The following is a 24,323-nucleotide window of genomic DNA, read 5'->3' on the forward strand; positions in this document are numbered from 1 at the left end:
GGGGGGGGGGGGCTGAGGTACTAGCGGGATGGTGTTGATCTTGGATTCTCTGTCCCGAAGTTGGACCTCTTGAAGAGCTTGAGCCAGAGCCCTGCTTCTTAGATGCCTTTGAAGTAAGATGTTTCTTTGGTGACTCTTGCAGCAGGTTGCGTTTCTGGCTTTTGGCTCCAGTAAGCTTGACAGTAGATTTAGTTACACTCTTAGATAGTGGGGGGTCTTCCTCTCCCTCTTTTCGAGGTCTGACTTAAGATTTGTGATTGTCTTCCATGTTGGGTTCCAAGGTCAGGGGGAGAGGCATCCAGCATTCCGGGTGGTCTACAGTCTCCAGGAAGTACTTGAGGTTGTTCAGAGCTTAAGCTGGCTGCTGCAGAAATAATCTGATCCGCTGTTTCATTCGTTAAGTTTCTAGCCTCGCCTTGAATGACACGTTGTCGTCTGGCTGCACTCTCAGTGGGATCCGCACAAGAAATATATTGTACTGTGACCTCTTTCAAGTCGTTCAGCACTTGGTCCTTTGAAGGGATAGATGGGGGCGAGGGGAGTGGGGTCTTTGAGGCCAGACCACCTGAACTATCATTCCGTGGAAGATGAATACGGGAAGGTGAGGTGGTGGGTTCTAGTTCCTCAGATTCTCGCTCCAGAGGGGGGCGACGTGGTCTAGAGGAGTCAGATTTCTCTGGTGATGCCCTCGCCAAAGCCTCTCCTTTTTCTCGCCATTGTGTGTTACTGGCTGATGGTCTTCTAGCCTCTCTTGAATAAGGGTGATGTCGGATAGACTCTCTGCTGTGGTAGCTTCTTTGCGGGTAATGTTCCCTATCAGAGTTCCGTCTTTGACTTCTAGGGATCCTGGAACGGTCATTTTGACTTGAGTAACCATATGACTTACTAGCAGCGGGTTGTAGGCGAGAGCCTTGGTTTGTAGGACCGACAGAAGGATAGTTCCTTGATATCGACTGACCAGAGACCTCCTTTGGGGGTCGAAAGTTATTTTCTGGTGTGTAGTAGTTCATGCGGATTCCTTGAGGTTCTGATAGACTGACAGATTTATTTGTTGCAGGGGATTCTTTCTCTACAGCTATACCTGGGCAGTTCTTAACGTCGTGAGTCAGCCGCTGGCAATGAGAGCAATGATTTTTCAGATTCTTGTAGTCAAGGACAACAAGGACTTCACTTCCATCAGCAAACTCGACAATGGTTTCTTTTAACAAAGGTTGGAGACCATCCACCTGGACGCGAATCTTGGCAGTCGAGTTGGTAATTTCTGTGTTCTCTATCTCTCCTAGCTCCTCCCCTATGGTTTGTAGCATAGCTGGTTGCCAATAATGTTTTGGAAGCCCCTATAGTTCAACCCAGAACGGGATCTTGGAGGGGAAGCTATCAGATATTACCGGTTCCCATTTCTATAGGATGACCATCCACTGGTCAAAATGGTAAGGCCTGTTGTCCAACACTTTTTGCATATCTTCTTCGTAGTCAAATCTGAACTGGAAAACTCCTCGGCCCAGATCTGATCCCACTGCTTTCCCTTTCAGCGTCCAACGGTTTGCTAGAAACGAAAATAGGGACCAGAGACGTTGCACCAATGGGTTCATAAGGCGGCCCAGTAGGGTAAGTGAATTTTCCTCGATTAGTGCAGAGGTATCCAGTTCGGGGGCTCTAATTCTTCTTCGTGGAGGAGGGGAAAACCCAGAGGCTAGTTCTTTTCCTTTGAGATGGTAAAGGATTCGTTTTTCCATGGTATCAAGACGGTTTACAAGGGTTTTGAGCAAAGGTTGGTTGTGATACAGGTATATCTTCGAACTCGGAGTTTGCAGGTTCAACAAGTATCAAAGGTTTAACAGTTTGAAAAGGTTAATAGGGTGAAAGTAGACTAACAACGTACCAGAGGGGGAAGAGAAACTTCTTCTGCACCGCTAAAACTCGACTAGTCAAGCACGGACGAAGAAAGGACGGTGGAGAGGGGTACCAGAGAGGAAAAGCTTGCCGGAATTCATGAACGGACCGTTAGATAACGGGGAGGTCATGTGGAGGACTAGCGGTTATTTCCTCTAATGGTATAAAGAAGTTGGTGAAATCCGGTTTTTTGAAAAACTCATTCTGTTTTGGGATTCCTCGGGGCTCGTGCCTGGGAGAGAAAAATGTTGTGACTTTCACCACTTTTCTCTTGGTTCTCATCATGTTTTGGTCCGACTTTTAATAGAAGATGAAACTTTTCAAAACAAGGTATTTCCCACCACTCCTAGTCAATCTCCTAATACGAATACACCTCTCTATTTATATTTGAGAACGTAATTTGATTTGGTTTAGTTTGTTTAATAGTATTCAAGTTATGGGCTCGATCATGAAAAAGTATTATTCTTTAAAAACACGATTCAAGTCATGTCTTATCCTCCATACGCATAACCAAATCATACACATTCATGGACCCTTAAACTAGTATAATTTAGGATAAACACAGAAGAATAAATATTCCTTAGAAAGTCTTTACCACTCTTAACTATGCAAAAACAATGAAGCAGCATTCAAGATGGTGTCATCCAAAGAAAAGAATGATCAAAAGAAAATTTAGACAACCAACCAAAATGTTAAGAACTATGTTTACCAGACATATTTTATTAATCACATGTTAAGAATTAATCTAACAAACTCTTAATGTTCTAGAATAGTAAGAAACAGGGAAGCGATTAATAAAGCATAAATACATTTAGTAGATACAAAGAGCAGAGACTCATTATGTCACATGCATATAGTGGGGATGATAAAACTGTATGTCAATTACAAAATTATATTATTAAACAAAAAAAATAAGTAACAGAGAAATCAAATTAAGATTCGTTGCACTTTCTAATTGGATACACTAGTGATTCAATGGAGTTCTAAGCTCCATCAAGTTGTAAGATTAAGTGACTAAAGATAGACACTAGTGCCATAACACAAATATTTACAATTTGTATTGTAAAAAAATCAAGGCAATGAGTATGGTTGGTAGAATGCCAGAACAATAATCATCAGTCTTTGATGCACACTTCAAGAATGTTATTTTGTATGTTTGAGCCAATCACCAAGAATTTAGAGCATGACGCAAAGACAAAATACGTTCATAAAGCAAGAGATCTTATGCTACATGCATGCACCAAAGGAAAGATAATAAGTATTAAAAAATATCATTTCATATGTTTGGAATATTCATACTAACCATACGACATTGATTATGGATTCTTACTTGGGGTATAGTTTAGGATAAACATACAAGAATAAATATTTCCAAAAAAACTTAAGTCAATTTACCACAGTAAATATTCAGAGAACCAACAAGTAAAAGTCACGAAAGTATCATCCAAAGACAATTTGACAACAAACCAAAATGCAAGGAAAAGGAGAAAAATTACAAAGGACAATGGTAATTGACAAACCCAAAATTGAAATTCAAAGTACCTATGTCAAACAAACAAAAAGAATTGAAAAAAATGAAATAGACAAGATATATATGCACATTTACAGTAGCGGCGTTTCATATAAACGTAACAGAACATGACTCTTACTTTGAACATGACTCTTACTTTGAACATGTTACTAACACATTGCACACCGAAACGAAGTTCTTCTACTTTGCCGATGACAAACAAAAAAACTCGACTTTGAACATGTATATATTATATATGTGTACTAGAAGAACTTTCAAGTCTAACAACTGATATAGCAAACCGAAACAAAATATTAGACATAGAACATATTTAGTCAACCTAAAGAGCAGAGAATATCATAGCAGTTCTTTCACATGCCAACTATATGTGGGAGAAAAAACATGATAGGAAAGATTTTGACATCAACTCAAAATCTGATAGGAAACCTGATAAAAGTGTACTAAATTCTGTTTTTGACATCAGTAAAAGAGAAAACATGATAGGAAAATTAAGAAAGATCTATTTCACATTCTAGTAATTCAATAGATTTCAAGCTCCAACAACTCAATAAGACAAAGATTAGACTCTTGGACTAGTACCATAAGAGAGATATTTCAATCAGTTTATATAGTAAATACTCAGGTAACATTTAAAATCTGTAGAATTTAACACTGTAATCATCAGTTAATGATGCAGAATACCGAGATATCAATCAACAAGGGTTTAAAGGATAACGCAAAACATATACATTTGAGGTTCACGAAAACTACTACGAGATGCATACACTTCATAGAATGAGAAACTTTATATTACATAGAAGCACCAAAACAGAGATTTAAGTATTTTATACACAATGTAATATTCCAAAATAAAACCTACCTTTTATAGTAGACAACAGAAAATACTACCATTATACTCATATGATGCAGACATTTAAAATGTCACTGACACCAGTAGAATAATCACATGCGACTAAAAGAGAGAACCTATGATACTTACAAGCACCAAAACAGAGAGCTAAGCATATAGCTGAACAAATCAAAATTGTATCATAGTTACAAACAAAACAGAAATAATCTAACAAACTCTTACAATGTTCTAAAAATAGAATAGTAAGAAACAGAGAAGTGATTAATAAAGCATAACACATTTAGTAGACCACAAAGAGCAGAGACTCATTATGCCACATGCCTATAGTGGGGATGATAAAACTGTATGTCAATTACAGAACTGTATTATTAAACAAAAACATAACTAACAGAGAAATTAAGCTAAGATTCGTTGCACTTTCTAAACGGATACACTAGTGATTCAATGGAGCTCAAAGCTCCATCAAGTGGTAAGATTAAGTGCCTAAAGAATAGACACTAGTGCCATAACACAGATATTTACAATCAATGTAAACAAATTAAGGCAATGAGTATACTTGTAGAATGTAAGACAATATCTGTGTATCATTTTGTATGTTTGAGCCAATCAACAAGAGTTTAGAGCGTGACGCAAATATATATACAAGCAAGAGATCTTATGATACATATATGCACAAAAGCAGATATAATTAGTATAAAGTTAAGTCAATCTACCACAGTAAATATTCTGAGAATCAAAACGCAAAAGTCACAAATGCATCATCCAAAGACAATCTGACAACAAACCAAAATGCAAGAACTATGATCACCAGACATCTTATAATGTAACATAAAGCAAGAACAATTACAGAGGACACTGGTAGTTGACAAAACCAAAATTGAAAATCGAAGAGTCTATCTCAAACAAACAAACAATAAAATATTCCTTTCTTAAGAGATTACAGATGGAATTAAAAAGTGAAATAGACAAGAACATACACATTGATAGTAGCTTCGTTTCTTAGAAACGTACATAACATGACTTTTATAGTTAGAAACGTACATAAAATGACTTTTATAGTCTTATACAATGTTCTATAATACTAACTCATTGCGCTACTTTGCCGTATGAAAAACTAAAAACTCGACTTGGAACATATAATATATATATGTGTGTCTTTGAAGAACTTTCAAGTCTAACAACCAATATCGCAAACTACGGTTCCTTGAACCGATACAAAATATTAGACATAGAACACAATTAGCGTACTAAATTCTGTTTTTGACATCAGTCACAGAAAAGTGTACTAAAACAAAAAGCATGGTAGGAAAATCAACAAAGATCCATTTCACATTCTAGTAATTCAATAAATTTTAGCTCCAGCAACTCAATAAGACTAAGATTAAACTCTAATACCATAAAAGAAATATTTCAATCATTTTATATAGTAAAAACTCAAGCAACATTTACAATATGTAGAACTTAACACTGTAAGTATCAGTTAATGATGCAGAATACCAAGATATCAATCAACAAGGGTTTAGAGAATAGCGCAAAACATACATTTCATAGAATAAGAAACCTTATGCTACATAGAAGCACAAAAACGAGATAATAAGTATTTTATACACAAACACAATGTAATGTTCTAAAATAAAATCTACCTTTTATCGTAGACAACAGAAAAAAACACAAATGATGCAGACATTTAAAATGTGATTCACACCAGTAGAATAATCACCAAGGGTTTAAACGTTGAAGCATAACACAGGCGACTAAAAGAGAGAACCTATGATACGTCCAAGCACCAAAACAGAGATAAGCATATAGCTGAACAAATCAAAATTGTATCATAATTACAAACAAGTTTGAAAGCATATACCTGTCCAAGAAGTCTGCTACACTTGGAATCTCCTTAACCTGCAGAAATTAAAATTGGTTAGTCTTCATTTAATGGAAATGGTTGATACTTACCTCATTTTTGGAAGCTATCGATCGTCTTTTCTCTCTATGTTTTAGGCTCAGCTTTTTTTTTCTGAAGACTTCTTTTAGCCATTGGTCTATTAGTTTTAGCCTTTAACTTAACCTCTTTCTCTTAAGGAGCTGGTCGTTTATACCATCCAACAATTCTTTGTCAAATATCTTTGTCTTTATCTTTTTTTAAGCCGTTGGTAACCGCTCCATAGTCTTATAACTTCTTTAAGCCGTTGGTCTATTAGTATTAGGTTCAGCCTTTTACCTTAATCTCTTTCTCTTAATGTGCTGGTCGTTTGTACCATCCAACAAGTCTTTACTCAAGTGTTGGTCGTTTTTACCATCCAACAAGTCTTAATCACTCCATTGTCTTTGTCAAAGATCTTTGTCTTATCTTTAAGCCGGTGGTATCTGCTCTTCTTTAAGCCGTTGGTCTATTAGTTTCTTTCTATGTCTTATTTCTTTGTCAAGTAATGTTGTCTTTATGCCTCATATTTTAAGCCGGTGGTCTGATTCCATCAAACAAAAGGTTGGTCGTTTTTACCATCCAACCCAAAGTCTGTGACTTCTTTCTATGTCTTCAGTCAGGGGTAGTCAAATTGTGAACTCTTTCTTTTCTTTTTTCCCCCTTTATCAATCTCTGTCTTATTAGACTTCTTAAGCCGTTGGTCATTCCCCCATCAAACAAAGGGTTGGTCGTTTTTACCATCCAACCCAAAGTCTGTGACTTCTTTCTATGTCTTTAAGTCGGGGAGAGTCAAATTATGAACTCTTCTTTTTTTCTTTTTTCCCCTTTATCCAGTCTCTGTCTTACAGACTTCTTAAGCCTTCCCTCCCAACATGCATGCACTACCCATCCAATATATCCGATTTCGTTCGGGACAATGTCCCCAAAAAGAATCAGACAGAGCACCATTAGATTAGTGTCTGCCCATGAATCTCTTTGGGTTTTAAAAAAAAAACAAAACAAAAACCATCCAAAAACAAAGTTCCGTAGAACAATTTCAAAAAAGGCTTTGAAAAACAGATGACTTGGATATATAAAATACCAAGACTGATGTCATCAATTGCAAAACAAAATCATAGACGAGAGAACTGATCGATCGTAAAGGTTTGTTCTCTTGTTCGATTTCAATCCTCAAAAACTGAAAAACAAAACCAAAATTAAAATCAGGAAGACAAGCGATATACATACCTCGACCACATGTCTCAAGCTGAGAGGAGACAAGCTTCTTCGGAACCCTAAAAGAAACTAAAACAACAAAATTGCGACTATTAGAAACTTGAAATCCAAAAAAAAAACAGATCACGAAAGATAAGGAAGGAATCTAACCAAAATTATCATTAAAACCCAGACGATCATGGTAGCAGATTCAGGCCAAATCAAGTAGTACCTCGATGATGGATTTCAAGCGGAGACATGCTTCTTCGAAACCCTAAACAAGAAAAAGTATATACGAACTATTAGAATTCTTCGATATCAGAAAAAAAAAAAAAAAAAAAAAAAAAAANAGATCGCGAAAGATTAGTGAGAAATCTAACCAAAATCACCATCAAAACGCAGACGATTGTACCAGATTCACGCCAATATAAGATCAGTACAACCAGATCAAGATCGATTACACCAATCTATAAATCCTAAAACCAAACTCGCGATCCTATAGAAATCTAAAGAAACTTACTAATCTACAAATTATTGTAACAGATCTTCGATTAATCGAGTGGATTCTTCCCGACGAAAAAGAGAGAAAATTTGAGAGAAAATTTTTTTTTTTTTTTTTTTGGTTCTGAGGAATTGTGAAAATATTAATCTGTTGCGTCTTGAGTCTTGACAGTAAACGCGTTTTAATATTATTAATACTGTATCGACCGTTGATCCGTTAGATACTCTAATCGGACGCTCCTGCATCTTCTGCTGTAGGCGGTTTATGTTAAGCCTAATAGATAAGAGTTTAAAGATAGGCCCAATATGGCCCATTAAAAACGCGTACTGTACATCTTTCTAGTTTCTACTTTCTACCATCTGAGAAGAAGATTCATGTCACGTTAGGCCATAATAACTAAAGGCATTTATTAGCTTAAATTATCACACTATCATAATTAATTTTAAATTAAAATGAACAAAACTAAATCTGGTAAAAAAATTAATGGAAATAGAAATTCAACTTAACCAAACCGGTAATCAAAATTATTTTTATAATCTAATTAAATTAAACCGAGTCAACCGTAAACCTACTTTGACTTACTTGTTTACTATTCTAATCCGATGTCAAACCGGAAAATGGTTCCATCGCTGGAAACTGACCGGGAAAGAGACAAAAACCAAGTCTCAACATCTATAGCTTCTCTTCTCAAAAATAATTGTCGATGCGTCCGTTTCCAATTTCTCTGTTTTCCCTGGTGCTCTCTTATAAAAAAAAAATTTGATTCCTTGGCTTGTAAGATACTACTTCTTTGGATAATATCTTAGGTCTTTTCAACTCTAAATCTCTTTGCTTTCGGTGTTCCTTCTTTGACGACTCACCTCTACTCTCGTTTTGGTGTAATGAGGAAAAGAGCAAAGAAAACGGTTAGTTTCGGAACTCGGAAGCAGGTCACTTATAAAATGCTGTTGCGGAGATTTAGAACGATGAAGTGATGGCTGAGTCTTTAGAGGCATCGACGCAGGAGATCTTCCCTCCACTTCGACCCCATCAGAAGGTAGATGAAGAAGACGGAGAGAAAAAGAAAGAGGAAGAACCACTGAAATCTGATTTCTCAACTAAGGAAGATGCTTCTCCTTCTCAGCATCAGGGGCAGGAGAACGACACGGCCGAGGGAATGAATGAGGATAAGAAGGAACGTGGGGGTAAACCAAAGAGGATAACGAAGAAGGAGGTTGAGAATAAAGATGAGAAGAAACAGGCTCCGAGAGCTAAGAAAGCTCAAGCGACCAAACCACAGGAAGAGCCTGACTACTTTGAGGAGAAACGTAACCTGCAAGATTTGTGGAAAGCAGCCTTTCCAGGAAACTGTTAGATGCAATTTATGAACACAATTGGGATTTCAAACATCTTGAAGAAGCATTGGAGGAAGGACGAATAACGTTTATGTTTTCGTCAATGCAGAACCTCAGTTTGTCTCTACAAAGACGTAAACAAGGCTGTCCTTCAGATAAGATAGCAGTCGCATCGATTCAGAGTGCAGTGGAAGACATCATGCCAATGAAGCAGATGAAGATGGACTGGGTTCCTTACGTTCCCTTTGAAGAAAGATCAAGACAAGTTGATAGGTTAAAGTCTCAAATCTTTATCCTGGTCTGTACTCAGAGGAGAAGTGCTCTAAGACATCTCAAGGACGAGCGTGTTTTGAAAGTTCAAATACTGCCTTTCTTATTTCTATGACCCATTCAGGGAAGGTGAACACGAACGGAGTAGTGACTAGTGTGAGGTGCAATTACGGTTCCCATCTGAGACGCTAGTTGTATGTGAATTCGACTGGAGGTTTGACAGACTTGAGGAATTTGTTGATAACCTGATTGAAGCTGACGAAGTATCTGCGGAACAAAAGGATGAATTCAAAGAATTTGTCAAAGAGCAGGTTCGAGAAGCCAAAATACCAAGGCAAGATGCAACAGCTGCTCGAATGCAAGCAATATAAGGTATGAGCCAAGATGATAGGGCAAACCTTTCAAAGCATCAAGTTTTACAAATTCTACCCTCAGCCTCCACCAGACGTCTCAGGACTCAAAGAAATTTCACAGGATTAACCGATACTACAAGAAGGCTCATCAAGTCCTTTAGTATAGAATAGTTCTTAAAATCCTCTATACATATGTTAATGAAAATTTCTAGAATGGTTTTTTAAAAATAGTATTGAACGAGAGTGAAGTAATAGAATGTTGAATTATAGTGTTATCGAATTTATGTAGTTTTGTAAAATGTCAATGGGCAAGGGGTAGAGTCACATTCACCTATGTAACAACCGATGTGGGATTTGGTTACTATTTCATCTTTTTGTCTCCACGTTGTTCATTACAAGTTACACAACACAAGTAAATCTAATTTAGTTTGTCTTTCCCAGCTTTGACATTGATGGTACTTGTATAATATTCTGAACAGTTTTTACAGTTATCAATCATAATTTAGTTGTCAGTAGACTAGGACACGTTTGTCTTCTGTCTAAAAAACAATGATTCTTCTATTAAAAAAAAAAGTAGAGTCAATTAAAACTTCAACTTGGTTCTCCACATTTCTCCAATAACTTTTCCAGGCTGTGGATTATCCGGTCCTCTATCTCGCTGCCCTGATGTGAAGTACAGATAACCGTTCCAGAATCCGGCCATGGCTGTTTTGACACGGAATGGTAACCGTCCAATCACAGACCAAGTCTGCAAATATATTTCATATTCAGTTAAGAAAAGAAAAGAACAGAGCTAACGATTGAGATGATGATATAGTATCACTGACCAAAGTATCTAACTGGAACCGGAAAATCTCTCCAACAAGAACAAGCCTTTTCGTCACTGGATGCCAATCTGTGGTACCACCAACGATAACGATTGAGTTATTGACAATGATCCATGCAGATTCAATGTGGGAATTGTTCTTTGGCATTGGTGGCATCATTTTCCACTTCGTTTCCTCGTCCATCATGTACACCTCACCATTAAAGATCTGAAACGCGACCAAAACATTAGAAACTAGAAGCGTGCCTATGGTTCTTTCAGTTTTGACTAAAGTAAAAAAATCTGGTTTAGTTTTTAAATGCTCAACAGTCAATCCTTATCAGTTAAAGTCGAGATTGAATAAGTGGAAACACAAAAACAAGAGATTAAAGAGGAAGGTAAACCTCGCGTCTACGTGAGCACTTGAAGATGGTTGAGTTAGGTTTGGCCATGAAGTCACCTTCTTGGCCACCGATGACAAGCAGTTTATCGTTAGCAACTACACAAGCCCTACACAGCGTAAACCGCGATATTAGCAACCTAAGGGACTCAAAACCAAAGGCAAAACCAGGCAGTGACTAAAACCTGTGCGGTCCACCTCGAGGGATTGGAACCTCTTCCCGCCATTCGCCAAGGGCTTTTCCATCTTTTACAGCTATGCTCCAATGGTCAAAAGCAACAGCATTGCGATTCTCTTTGCTTCCACCGATCACATGAAGCCTCCCTCTCCATATCTGAGTTGCAGGGGCATACCTGAATCCAACAAAACAACAAAACAGAGCTCGATGATCGAACTTGACTATACAGAAACAAACAAAAAGTACATCTTCTGATCTAAAGTCTTTACCTTGGAGCTGGTAGTGAAGGGAACTCAAGCCAAGTCTTTGTAACTGAGTCTAAGACAAAAGAACGAGAAGTAGGTCCTCTGCACTGAGGACCAAGCTGCCCTGAAACTACATACACATACCGTCCATCCGTGACAATCCCGAGGTGCGAATTCGCCATCTCTTTAGGAGTGTCGAATCTGGCGCACCACTTATTGTCTGTGAAATTGAACACATCCACATGAGAATGAACCTGAGGCAAAACAAATCAAGTGATCATTCAAAATCTGTTCACAACACATTTCTTCAAAGAACTTTTCAATTTGAGTATAAAAATAAACAAGCTCCTTACGTAGTCTAGACTGCCGTAACCAGAGAAAACATACAAAAGGTTTTGGATTTGAACAGAGTATCCATCAAGACGTGGAACTGGAGCAGATTGCATTTGCTCCCAATGTAACTCCGGCGCCGGTATATCGGCGAATGTTGCAGATAATAATCGGACATGATCTTTTGTATCATTCGTTTGTTTGCTTCTCTGCAAGTGAAGAAAAAAACTCAGAAGAGCTAAACCCTAAAAACACAATCAATTGAAACGTAGAAAGGAAGAATCGCTGATAAACCCTAAAACACACACAATTCATCAATCTTAAAGATAATAAATTCATCGTTCCTCAAACCTAAGAATAGCTAAAACCCATCAATTGAAAAGATTAAGCAAAAGGGACCTTGGGAATCTGAATCTCCGGCCGGTTAACGGGAACCAAGATTGAAGAAACGGCGGTGAAGGAGAGATTTGAAGAAGAAGAAGAAGAAGACAGAAAAAGGAAAGCTGCAACGAATCCAATCCCAACAACACTGGTGAAATACAATACAAGTATCAATCTCCTTGAAGATTGGTTATGATGATCATGTTTGTTCGCCATTTGTGTTTACGCAGAGCTCGTGAAAGAGACATCTCGTCCATATAGAGATGTTTTTTCTCACGTAGGTGAAGAAATCTCTGATTACCGCCGGAAAAACATGTGCGCCGGTGGTTTTCACTCCGCTCCTTGTTTACAATTCTGAAAACCTTCTTAACGAACGAGAAGGGTTTGTTTAATCATATGGGCTGGATTTAAACTAAGCCCAATGTTAAACAAAAGCCCATGAGAGAGAATCATTTAAATGTGCATCGAAGTGGATCAATCTTTAGCGATTACGAAAGATTGTTTTAAGTTATCAATAAAGATCATTTAATACTGCTTTAGTCATCTGTAAATAGAGCTCAGATCTATATCTGTCTTTCCTTTGCTTTGTCTAGCAGACTCTACATTGATCCTTGGCCTGAAGGTTAGTTTCCGTTTGGTTTACATTCATAATTTGTACTCGTATACAACGATTGATTATAGGAAAACATTCAAACACACTTGAATTTGTTAGCAACTATGAGCGACCCAGCCATTTCTCCTCCTGATGATGATGATGGTACAAGCAGAGCTTCTACTTCTTCAAGCTACTTTAAGCTCTCTGATATTCCAGGTCCCTTAATCCCCACGGTTCTACTTCGAGAAGACAACTATGCGGAATGGTCCCTTAATATCCGGAGTTTTCTCAAAGCAAAACAAAAGATTGGGTTCATCGATGGTTCAATTCCTAAACCGTTGACCGATTCGGACCTAACTTTGTGGATTGCAACAAACTCTATAATCGTGGGGTGGATCCTCAAAGCTATCGATCCCAACGTTCGTTCCACGGTTGCTTTTACTAATGATTCTTGCAAACTATGGGAGAGCCTACGACGTAGATTTTCTGTTTCCAATGGTGTTCGTGTCCATGAGCTAAAGGCTATGATATGTTCTTGTAAACAAGAAGGCCAAAGTGTTAAAGATTATTTTGGCCGACTCTCCAAGTTATGGGAAGAGCTCGAAAGCTACAAAGCTACTCCGGATTGTTCGTGCCATGCCGCAAAATATATTGAAAAGGAAAGGGAAGATGAACGAGTTCATCAGTTTCTAATGGGACTTCATAGCTCTGGTTTTAGCTCTGTTCGCTTCAGTATCATTAGCCAAGATCCTCTACCAGATTTAAACAAAGTTTACTCCCTTGTTATAACAGAGGAGCAACGTTTTCAGGCTGCTAAGTTGAAGGAAGGTAAGCTTGAGCCCATGCAGCAACGTGTTCAGGCTGCTAAGTCGAAGGAAATTAAGCCCGAGCTTGAACCCGAGCAAGTGCAACATGTTCAACCTAGAAGGAAAGACATTTCTTGTTCTCATTGTGGGCGTAGAAGACATCAGGCTGAGGAATGTTATGCACTTCATGGCTATCCAGAGTCGTGGCATGAACGACAAAAGAACAAGCCACCCAAAGGTCGAGGAAGACATGGAACACGACCAGTTAGTTTGGGAAAATCAATCAATATTCAGGAAAGAGTTAATGTTTCTCATACGGCAACTACCAGTCAGTCTCTCTCATGCTTGAACATGGATGAATTCAACACTTTTCTGAATCTACGGACAATGCAGCATCCTGAATCTAATATATATTCTGGAGGTCCATCAGGTACAACCACTGTTTGACTGATGTGATTATCGATACACTTCTCACTTTTTTTTGTTTTTTGTTTTGTTTTTAATCTTGAATTATAAATTAAAGGTTCTGAATGGTTACATCGTAAGAAACAGAGCAGATATAACATACCAACTATTCTTTTTGGCATGCTCTATTCCGTGAATCACACGGAGCCAAAGAAACGGAACGTGGAGTTAAGTGATGCATATCTTACTATAGTCATATTAACACTTCCAAATTTTATGTATCATATTATCAGATTTAAATCGATTCCCAATGGCACAAAAGATGGAAGCGAAAGGTGGAAATGGAGGCAAGGAATGGGATGATGGAGCCGACTATGAAGGTGTGTCACAGATCTATATACGAGAGGGTGTTGGAGGTAGTCTATCAAGTTCGATTATGTCAAGAATGGACAACCTAAACATGGGCCAATCCATGGTGACTCGGGTCAAAATTTCACCGAGTGGGTACGCTTTCAAACTCTCTATAATTTCTTGGTCCATTCATGAAAAGTGTGCTTGATATTATTTTGCTACTATTTCTGAGTTTGTTAGATTGCATAGCCAACCAATATGGTCGGTTTGATCGATTCGAATTTTTTTATTATTTTTTTCGTTGGTTTATAAATTATTATCTAACTTATATCTTTAAACATCCATATTATTCTAACTTGAATCGTAATTTAATCTTTACGTTCAATGTGTATGAATACCCTTTAATTTCGATGTATTTAGTTTCTGGTTAGAATTGGTTTAGGCTTGGTTAATGTTATCGACTCAGTATGAATTGATTTTTCCATGTGGATGTATACATTTTGCAGTTTGATCTAAACCATACATGTCATGAACGTATCGTATCGGTTACATGTTTCTTGGACGAGGGTGCAATACAAGGATTTGTGATCAAAACCAATATCAGGACTTCTGCACTCATGGGATATAACCTTGGTACTACGTTTAAACTTGAAGTCAAAGGCAAAAAGATCATTGGGTTTCATGGATCTTCTGACAAAAACCTTTATTCTCTTGGAGCTTATTTTGCACCACTCTCTCCTGGTGATTTGAAATACTAGGAGTTCCTCGGAAAAGCTTAATATTATCTATATTTAAGCATCATCAGGTTGATTCATGAATGCTTGAAAATGTACTTTTTGATTATGTATATATATCACCTTCACGTGTTATTTTATTTTGGCCTGTCTTTCAAAGTCTTTTAATAAAGAAAAGTTAAAATCCTATATTTGTTTATGTAAAATTTATAGAATGATTTTTTTTTTAAAACTAAAATGCCAATGGCCAATGAGTAGTGTCCCCCATCCTATATTTGTTTATGAAAAGTTTATAGAATAATATTAAAAAAAAACTAAAATGTCAATGGACAATGGGTAGTGTTACCACAGAATGGTTCTTCAATCTTTCAATCTCATTAGCCCCATAGACTTTTTTTAGAAGTGGGAACATCCACTATCTCAGTGCCAATTGACAATCTACTGAACGATTTCTACCATATATATATCCGTTTACAAGTTCTAAGACTACCGATGTGGGACGTGGCCATGGTTTCTATATATTTCATATTTTTGTCTCCACGTTGGAATCTTTTGTACCATTGGATTGTTGATGAAATCTAAGAATGAAGTTTTCATCGTTTTCTCTAGCGCCAGGAATAAGAACTCAGAAGAGCTAAACCCTAAAAACACAATCAATTGAAACGTAGAAAGGAAGCATAGCTGATAAACCCTAAAACACACAATTCATCAATATCCCCTTCTCTGAAAATGTGAAATCGAAGAGATGATCAATTAGCTAAATTAAGCAAAAGGGACCTTTTGAACAATGTTGGGAATCTGAATCTCCAATATTATTTTGGCTTTCACTAATTCAATTGTTTGCAATTACAACAATGCTATTTTCCAAACTAGTTTCAATGGTGTTAGAAAAAAAAAACAATTGTACTAAGCGAGAACACTTCCTTGGTTCATTTGTCAAATTTCTGGTATGACAAAGACAATTTTTGGTGGTGGTCAAGATGATCACTGGAACAAGACACTTTTCAGAGTCAGAAGAATGATTGCAAATTTACAACCTTCAGTGATTTCTTGTACGTAGTTACTTGTCCCCTGTTGTCAATTTGTGCTCTTGATGATATTATTCTAACAATGCAAGAGAAAACTCTTGAAAATCGCAGACAAACAAACAATATGGGATTGAAAAGAATATCGCAATCAACACAGGAACAAAGTGTACGAAGAGGCACTGCTTCGATGGTTGGACTTGGAGTATACAACATCTAGTGACTAAGGAGAAGACTTTAATAATCATTGTCTCAGAACAATTTCTCAAACTCAAAGTAACACATAATTGTAAATTTTTACATTCATTTAAAAAAAAAAAAAAAATTCCTTTAAATGCCACTAAAAAAGTTTTTTTTTTCCAAAAATACCACATTTTAGTTTTTTTTTTTCCAAAAATACCACAAAAGTTTTTTTCCAAAATTACCACTAACACAAAAAATTGAATTTTAAGAATGTAGAATTTTTTTTTTTTATGTTTAGGTTGACAAATTTAGTTTTAGGGTTTAGTTTTTAGGGGTAGGGTTTAGTATTTATAATTTAGGAATTAGTTTTTAGTATTAAAACTTTAGTTCAATTATGTGGTATTTTTGGAAAAAAATACATTTTAGTGGTAGTTTTGGAAAAAAAACTAAATTGTGATATTTTTGGAATAAAAACCTATTTTAGTGGTATTTATGACAATTGCCCAAAAAAAAAGTTGCCACAATTAACCAATACTACGGGAATGCTCATCAAATTCTTTAACATAGAATAGTTTAAAATCCTACTGTATATTGTATGTTTATGAAAATTTATAAAATGATTTAATAAAAAAAAAAATGTCAATCGAGAATGAGATGTCACCCGTTATTCTATTTAATGAAATGGTTCTTCAATCTTTCGATCTCCTTAGCCCCGAAGACATGTTAAGAACTGGGAACTTCTATCTCACTCTCAATTGACAATAGACTGAATGATTTCTACCTTATATATATATCAGTTTACAAGTTTTAAGAATACCAATTGTCTCCACGTTGTTCAAGTTACTTACAACACAAGTAAATCTAATTTAGCTTGCCTTCCCCAGCTTTGACACTGGTGGTGCTTGTCAATTTTAATTAGTGGAAATCATAAATTAGAGGTTAAAGAGGAAGCAAAACTCGCGTCTCGTGAGCATTTGAGGATGGGTGAGTATCAATATATACAAATATCAATCTCCTTGAAGATTGGTGATGGTGATGGAGATGATCATGTTTACTCGCCATTCGTGTTTACATAGTGCCCGTGAAAGAGACCTCTCATCCAATGATCCAATATAGAGATGTTTTTCTCACGACGGTGACGAGAACTCTGATTACCGCCGGGAAATCATGTGCGCCGGTGGTTTTCTTTTCCGGTTTGTTTGGTCATATGGGTTTGGATTAAAACTAAGCCCAATGTAAAAATAGCCCATTAAAGAGCAACGTTACGTATTAATGGAAGAACAAAGTAGTTGCGGAATAAACAAGGGCAAATCAGTCAATATGATGTTAACGGTATAAAAGTAGTTTGTATCGTTCTCTCTTCGTCTTCTTCTTTTTCTACTTCGCCTCATACCCAAGAAACAACAAAGAAAGCATGATGGAGATGGAGATAGATAACGATGTGTTATATGTGCATGATGAAGACGATGATGAGTTAATCTCATATCATCTGGAGTCGATGTTGATAAAGAACGGAAATGCCAAGCCAAACAACTTCGTCCAAGACGTAGACGTGTTCAACAAGAATCCGAGGGAGGTGTTCGATTCTAAAAACCCTATCTTTGCGTTCGTTAAATCTCGAACAGAGGCTTGTGGTAAAACCGATGGATGCGAATCTGGCTGCTGGAGAATCATGGGTCGTGATAAACTGATACGATCAGAGAAGACCGGGAAGTTTCTAGGGTTCAAGAGGATTCTCAAGTTCTGCGAGAAGAGGAAACTAAGGGAATACAAGAGAACTTGGGTAATGGAAGAGTATAGGCTTGTGAATAGAGGGAAGCGAGATGATGAAGCAGCTGTGATTTGCAAGATTAGGCTTATGTTCGAAACCAAGATTACTTTCTTGCTAGCCAAGCATTTTTCGTATCTCTTCACATCACAATCGCTTCCTCTTCATGCAAGGATCTCGTTCTCAGATTATGGAATCGGTTTACCCTATTCTTCACCAGAGGATCTATCTTATCTGCAGATGCTCATCGATAAAGAAGGAAACATTTGGTCTAGCTCCAACGACGTGTACTGTGTGGAGCCATCGATGCATGTGAGTCTTGATCAGAGCTATGAGGATCTTAAAAAAAGACGTTTCTTCTTCGTGAAACGAACAAAGACTTGTGGTAAAACCGATGGATGCGATGGCGGTTGCTGGAGGATCATGGGCCGTGATAAGGTGGTTAAGTCGAAGGAAGGGAAAGTTCTTGGTATCAAGAGAGTCTTTAAGTTTATTGAGACGGTACAACGAAGATATGTTCTTCAAGGACAAGATGTGGAGGTGACTTGGGTTATGGAAGAGTATAGGCTTACCAAAAAGAAGAAGCAGGATGAAGTGATTTGCGTTATCAAGCTTCTCTTCCCATACTTACTAAACCACTTGCTTCGAAGGTGGTAATTTCTGGATTTCATGATGATCTAAACGCATATTTCAGATTCCGTGCACAATCATTTTTATCGTTAAACATCATCAAACTGATTGTCATGATTCATGAGTCTGTGTGCTTTTTTTTTTCATGTATTGGAACTATATAGTTTCTTAAGTCTCTATTTCCTTTTCTCGTGGTTTGTGGTTGTGATTTGGTAAAACATACAATAACGCTAATCACACATATAAACATCCGTGAAAACTTGAGCTCAAATATGTAGCCGATTTTATAAAATAGAGCTACGTTGAATGCCTTTAAATAAACGTACGACGTCCTTTTAAACCGCTTAAGCGACGAAATAAACGACATTACTACACGCACTCCTGTATATGAATTTATATGTGGTCTCTCTGTACAAGAATCGAATTGGGACTCTTGTTAACATGTCAAATAATAAAAGTGTAAATATATAGCTGCATACTTGAGCTAATGTTTTTGAATAGGTTTTGAAAAAAAAAAAAATTTAAAAAATAGAACAAAGCAGCATATAGGGGTATCCAAAATTTGGTATGAGTACCAAACCAAAAGCGAAGGCCGTCTTCGAATTATATAAAAAAAGAAAAGGAAAAATGGAAGACAGAATTTGCTACATTATAGTTCATTTTTAATAAAATTTTAGGGTCGTCCACAGTGACTACAAGGGACATCATCCATCCAAAGTGAGGGCACTGCCGAAACAAACATATACCAGTACGAGCCGTTACAATGGGACATTTAAATATATAATGCAATTATCGCCACTGTAATTTTCTGAATCTTTATGCATCATAGACGTTTGCGTCTGCAAATTAATGGACATCATACACTTTTTCTCAAGGCTCATCAAATAAAGAATATCGGTATCAAAGGGATGCATCGCTAGTGGACTAGAGGTAATACCAAACTCAATATATGCTAAATTGATATCCCATGACAACTCCCATTTCAACAAATCCTTAAGCTTCCAAACCTTTTGCCTATGATCATCGTATCTAGTAGTCGCGTCAATGTACATCGTATTATGTCGTTATCATGTACTACTTTGGGAGGATTTTTGTATGGTGTTTGTAATTAAAAATAATTATTAATATTGACAATTTTCATTGGTAATATTTTGTTTTTAGGTTTTTGGTTTTTATTTGTTTTTGGTTATATTTTATTTTATTATTGTAATAAAATTATAGACTAAAATCAATTTTGTATCTTTTCTTGTATTATAAATTTATAATGCATTGGAACACCATTATTAGAGCATTCTCAATGGTCATCTTTTGATGGGTGTCAAGACAATAAAAAACAAAAAATAATTAAAAGTTGAGAAGAGAGAGAGATTCAGGGTCTCTGCCCAGACACTCTCTAACCTCTTTTTCATTGAAAGTCATCTTTTGATTGGTTAATTTTTTTAAAACAAATAAATTTTATGTTAAATATTTTTTTAATATTAAAATGTTATTTGAGACCCCAATTTGAGAGTATTACCAATGGTTATGCTCTTAGTGTTAGCTTTCTCATCACAGCTCATAAAACCTATGAACTATTATTATCAATACTAGGTATTGAGCCCCCGCGATATCGCGGGGAACTCATTTTAATAAAATATTTATTACAAATTTATTTAATATATTTTTATTAAATTATTTTTAATTTTTGTTTAAGACTCAATGTTATTATCCCGGGTAAAATTTATTGTTGGATCTGCCACTGACCTCGATACACTTCCTATGAAAGACGTGATCGCATAGCGGTAGCCGTGCGCATTCATCATCCTTTTGAAACCCGTGGGTGAGGATGATGAGGCATATGCTACATTCGTCCCTGTCTTTCTTTACTTCTGCGGGCGACAGAAGATACTTGACCGCATCGGGATTCCCCTTTGGCGCAACATTGGGCAAGTCTGCAGGCACGAGGAAATCTCCTAGCGCTTCGCCTATCGTTGGGAGCTCCCCCATTATCTGGGCTTCAATGTGTACAGCCATCCTTATGCAATTGTGATTTAGAAGTTCAGGTCCGTCCACCTTTGCGCGCATCAACCTATGCATGATAATGAGAGGTATGTGATGATTCTCAAGCCACTCCCGGATGCATTTCCTGTAGAATTATAAGTTATTTATTATTATTTTGTGTTATGTTATTTAGATAATATAAGTTATTTATTAAATGTCGTCACCAAATGTTATGTTTTGCTTACTTTATTCTTAGTTCTTTCTTAAATTTTCCTTATTGTTTGCTTTTTTTTGTCATTTTATTTTTTCCAAACATTTTGTCAATCTATATTAGCATTTTTAAGTACATTTTGTAAACTGATCTTTATTAAAGTGAATATTACACATAATAGCATTATAACTTTCAAGACAAAATAATTGAACACATTAAAGGGTATATATGGAGTAGAAAAGTACATATATTCATGTATTCAAATTCAAACAACTTTATATAAATATTTTATCTTTAGAATATTACATGGATATTTCTAATTTTATAATTAATTTTAAAATCTTTTAATTAAGTTTGGTTATATGAATAATTATATTGAAGAGACATACTGCTCCCTGGTTTTTGTACATATTAAAAAAATTACTGCTCCCTGATGTCAATATGTTGACTACATCAGTTCAAAGTGATAACTTGTTTAGAAAAATCATATGACCTCTAAATTCTAAATATGTAACAGATTGCATAATTCAACTCCTAAATTGCATAATTCCAATTTTGGGGATCTTACCGTAAGTGTTTTTTTTTTTTTTGTTTTTAACATTAAAAACGAAAAAATCATATGACCTCTAAAGTCTCACTATGTGCTGCTTGTATCACATGGCCTAGATTACAACAAAACCCAAACGCAATAAAAGCCCACAAAAGAAGTTAAATTGTTGTCACTCACGTGTTGACTGTACGACTAGTCATGTCGGCGGTTCATTTCACTGTCCAGTGCTGAAATCACGGTAATGCTCTCTCGCTCTCTCTTTCTCAATCTTCTCTTTTAGTAAGCTTCTTCACAGTTCGTTCATTCATCAATCTTGATTTTGTTCATATACTTTCGCAATTTTTCCTGTTGAATTTTCCGGTAGATCTGAATGATTCAAATCGGAGTAATCGAAGCAAGAAATGTGAAACTTTTTTGAAAATTTCTCTGTGCAGATTCAACAATGAAGATTCAAGCTATAGTGAGACTTTAACTTGAGCTCTTCTCTTAAACTCATCCTCTCACCGACGAAGAGACTCTAAAAAAATGGGATCTGTGTCTTTAAAGATCGGCGATGGAACAGCCAGATTCCGACGAACAACGGTTTGTTCCTCCGCCGTGAACCTCCTCATGCTCTTCTCCGTCGTCACCACGAATCTCTTCGCCTTATACGCTTTCTCCTCTCATTCCCAAGCTAACTCGCCACTCGTCCACCACTCCAACAACATCTCACTCGTCTCTCACCATCTCTCTTTGATCCTCCGAGAGATCGATTCGTCTCAGCGCAAGCTTGCTCAGATGGAGAAACAGATGCTTGGATACGAATCCATTGATCTCTCTCGACCAAACATCGTACCCGAGCTCAAATTGTTCCTCCAGCGTCATCAGCTTCCTTTGGGGAAAGATTCGCGTACAGGGATCACTGAAATGGTGTCCTCCGTTGGACACTCTTGCGAGAAATCTGCGGATTTGCTTTCTCAGTATATGTCATACAAAGTGTTTGATAGATGTCCTGATGATTGGAGCCTTGGCCAGAAGTTGATTCTTCGTGCGTGTGAGCCGTTGCCGCGGAGGAGGTGTTTAGCGAAAACGGTGCAGAAGCAAGATCTGAGTAGGTTTCCTGATTCGTTGTGGAGATCTGTTAGTAACAAGAGTGTTAACTGGAGTGGACTTGGTTGCAAGAGTTTTGATTGCTTGAAAGGTAAGAAACTTAGCCGGGAATGTGTTGGTTGCTTTGATTTAGGTAATGAGAAAGATAGGTTTGTGAAGGTTAAGGGGAAGAACGATTTCTTGATTGATGATGTGTTGAGTTTAGGAAGTGGGAAAGTTCGAATCGGGTTTGATGTTAGTGGTGGATCAGGGACTTTCGCAGCGAGAATGGCTGAGAAGAACGTGACTGTGATCACTAACACGTTGAACAACGGTGCTCCGTTTAATGAGTTCATAGCCGCGAGAGGGCTTTTTCCCTTGTTCTTGAGTTTAGACCATAGATTCCCTTTCCTTGACAATGTGTTCGATCTCATCCATGCTTCTAGCGGATTAGATGTTGAGGGTAAAACCGAGAAGCTTGAGTTCTTGATGTTCGATCTTGATCGGGTTTTGAAACCTGGTGGGTTGTTCTGGTTGGATAACTTCTACTGGGCTAACGATGAGAAGAAGAAAGATCTTACACGTTTGATCGAGAGGTTTGGGGATAAGAAGCTTAAATGGGGTATTGGAGAGAAGGCTGATGCACAGGTTTATCTCTCAGCTGTATTACAAAAGCCTGTGAGAGCTTGATCGGATAGGCAATGGTGAGAGTAAGACTCTTGTTACATTGGATCATAGGTTATATAAATTGGAGTTCATTAGGTAATATTTTATTCAAGAGAGATGAATAAGCAATATTTACAAGGGGAATTGGAGAATATCATTTGTATAAGTTTTTCAGTGTAATGAATATGTTGTAATTCTGTTTATTATTACTATTTTTATGCGACTTTATCCATATAAATTTATAGCATACAAATAAAAAAGAGTAGACTATGTCGCATTCGACAATTATTTCTTGTTGTTTTACTGTAATAATTTTCCTTTTTAACTAAGTATACTACTCTTGGCATCAAAGAATGCAAAGAACTGCCCAATATAGACAACAAAATCAGAGTACAAAATTCTTCTTTATTGAGACGAGAAAAAAAAACATAACAAATGATATAATCTCAAAATCATGTGTGATTATTATGAGGCGAAAAAGAACAAGTTTTCGTGATTATCCTCATAAATAAAACTCTCTAGTAAATAATCGAAGGAAAAAAGAAGAACGATGAGGTCTTTTCACCTTACAGGTGAGAGAACTGGTCTCATCAAGATTTTTATGACACATAAAAATGGAGACACGTTATTACCCAGAGAAAGGCTCTTCTCTATTTTAACATCCACTGTTGAAAAATACGACTGTGTGTGGCCAATGCAAAAGCTTTTCAGCGGCGCTTTAGTTAACCACGTCGAGAACCAGCTTGCGGGACTTGAGAACCGACCATTTCAGTCGCCTATAGTACGCAGCTTGGAGCAGAGCGAGGGAGAGTAGGAATATCCATTTGAAACCCATCTGAAAATAGTGCAACCAACATTTATGCGTCATGTACACTTGCTACAACAATTAGTTCTCTCAAGTCCCCTAGTTCGGTCATTAACCAAAACTAGTAACTTTGATAGAAACTGTGTCACATTAACTGCAAAGTCTAAGGGAGAAAATGCAATGTTCACCAGAGAACAGAGAAAGATAAACCTACCAATTTCCTCTCTTCCATTTCTGGTTCAGCTGCCCAGGCCAAGAATGATACAATATCTTTACCCATCTGCACCGTAAATCAAAAAGCAAATCATGACACTGAGAAAGGATAGACCCATAAGGCCTAAACATTCATGTTTTTTAAT

At 36.9% G+C, this 24,323-nt stretch overlaps 4 protein-coding genes and 2 pseudogenes across 4 annotated transcripts in view; 4 read left to right on the plus strand and 2 right to left on the minus strand.

The window, feature by feature from the left end:
• On the plus strand, positions 8,865–9,975 carry LOC104715032 (annotated as a pseudogene).
• On the minus strand, positions 10,248–12,515 carry LOC104710540 (kelch repeat-containing protein At3g27220-like). Its single transcript, XM_010427158.2, has 7 exons — positions 12,206–12,515; positions 11,830–12,015; positions 11,501–11,730; positions 11,239–11,406; positions 11,058–11,163; positions 10,676–10,882; positions 10,248–10,596 (listed from the first exon to the last, which is right to left on the minus strand). Exons 1-7 carry the CDS (start codon positions 12,401–12,403, stop codon positions 10,432–10,434), a joined length of 1,260 nt encoding a protein of 419 aa, XP_010425460.1. The 5' UTR covers positions 12,404–12,515; the 3' UTR covers positions 10,248–10,431.
• LOC104710542 lies at positions 12,701–15,232 on the plus strand (annotated as a pseudogene).
• Positions 17,484–18,861, plus strand: LOC104710543. The gene has a single exon (XM_010427161.1). It carries the CDS (start codon positions 17,701–17,703, stop codon positions 18,709–18,711), a length of 1,011 nt encoding a protein of 336 aa, XP_010425463.1. The 5' UTR covers positions 17,484–17,700; the 3' UTR covers positions 18,712–18,861.
• LOC104710544 lies at positions 21,563–23,419 on the plus strand. Its single transcript, XM_010427162.2, has 2 exons — positions 21,563–21,663; positions 21,860–23,419. The coding sequence occupies exon 2, from the start codon at positions 21,951–21,953 to the stop codon at positions 23,181–23,183; it is 1,233 nt and encodes a 410-aa protein (XP_010425464.1). The 5' UTR covers positions 21,563–21,663; positions 21,860–21,950; the 3' UTR covers positions 23,184–23,419.
• LOC104710545 (cytochrome c1 1, heme protein, mitochondrial) overlaps positions 23,545–24,323 on the minus strand; it is a 3,509-nt gene continuing 2,730 nt past the window's right edge. The window contains exon 8 of the mRNA XM_010427165.2: positions 23,545–23,994. Within this exon, the coding sequence (XP_010425467.1) occupies positions 23,878–23,994 (117 nt within the window). The 3' untranslated portion in view covers positions 23,545–23,877. The remainder of the gene's footprint in view (positions 23,995–24,323) is intronic.

The sequence above is a fragment of the Camelina sativa genome, chromosome 9 (genome assembly GCF_000633955.1).
Source record: "Camelina sativa cultivar DH55 chromosome 9, Cs, whole genome shotgun sequence".
In the NCBI taxonomy this organism is placed as follows: Eukaryota; Viridiplantae; Streptophyta; class Magnoliopsida; order Brassicales; family Brassicaceae; genus Camelina; species Camelina sativa.

What these genes read in the sequence shown, in the direction of transcription:
- LOC104710540 (XM_010427158.2), bottom strand. Translation starts at nt 12,403, where the DNA reads ATGGCGAACAAACATGATCATCATAACCAATCTTCAAGGAGATTGATA. An exon ending in CGGAGATTCAGATTCCCAAG is followed by an intron (nt 12,016 to 12,205) that starts GTCCCTTTTGCT and finishes CTTCACTTGCAG; the next exon opens with AGAAGCAAACAAACGAATGA. An exon ending in AGTGCTCACGTAGACGCGAG is followed by an intron (nt 10,883 to 11,057) that starts GTTTACCTTCCT and finishes GTCGCGTTTCAG; the next exon opens with ATCTTTAATGGTGAGGTGTA.
- LOC104710543 (XM_010427161.1), top strand. Translation starts at nt 17,701, where the DNA reads ATGATGGAGATGGAGATAGATAACGATGTGTTATATGTGCATGATGAA.
- LOC104710544 (XM_010427162.2), top strand. Translation starts at nt 21,951, where the DNA reads ATGGGATCTGTGTCTTTAAAGATCGGCGATGGAACAGCCAGATTCCGA.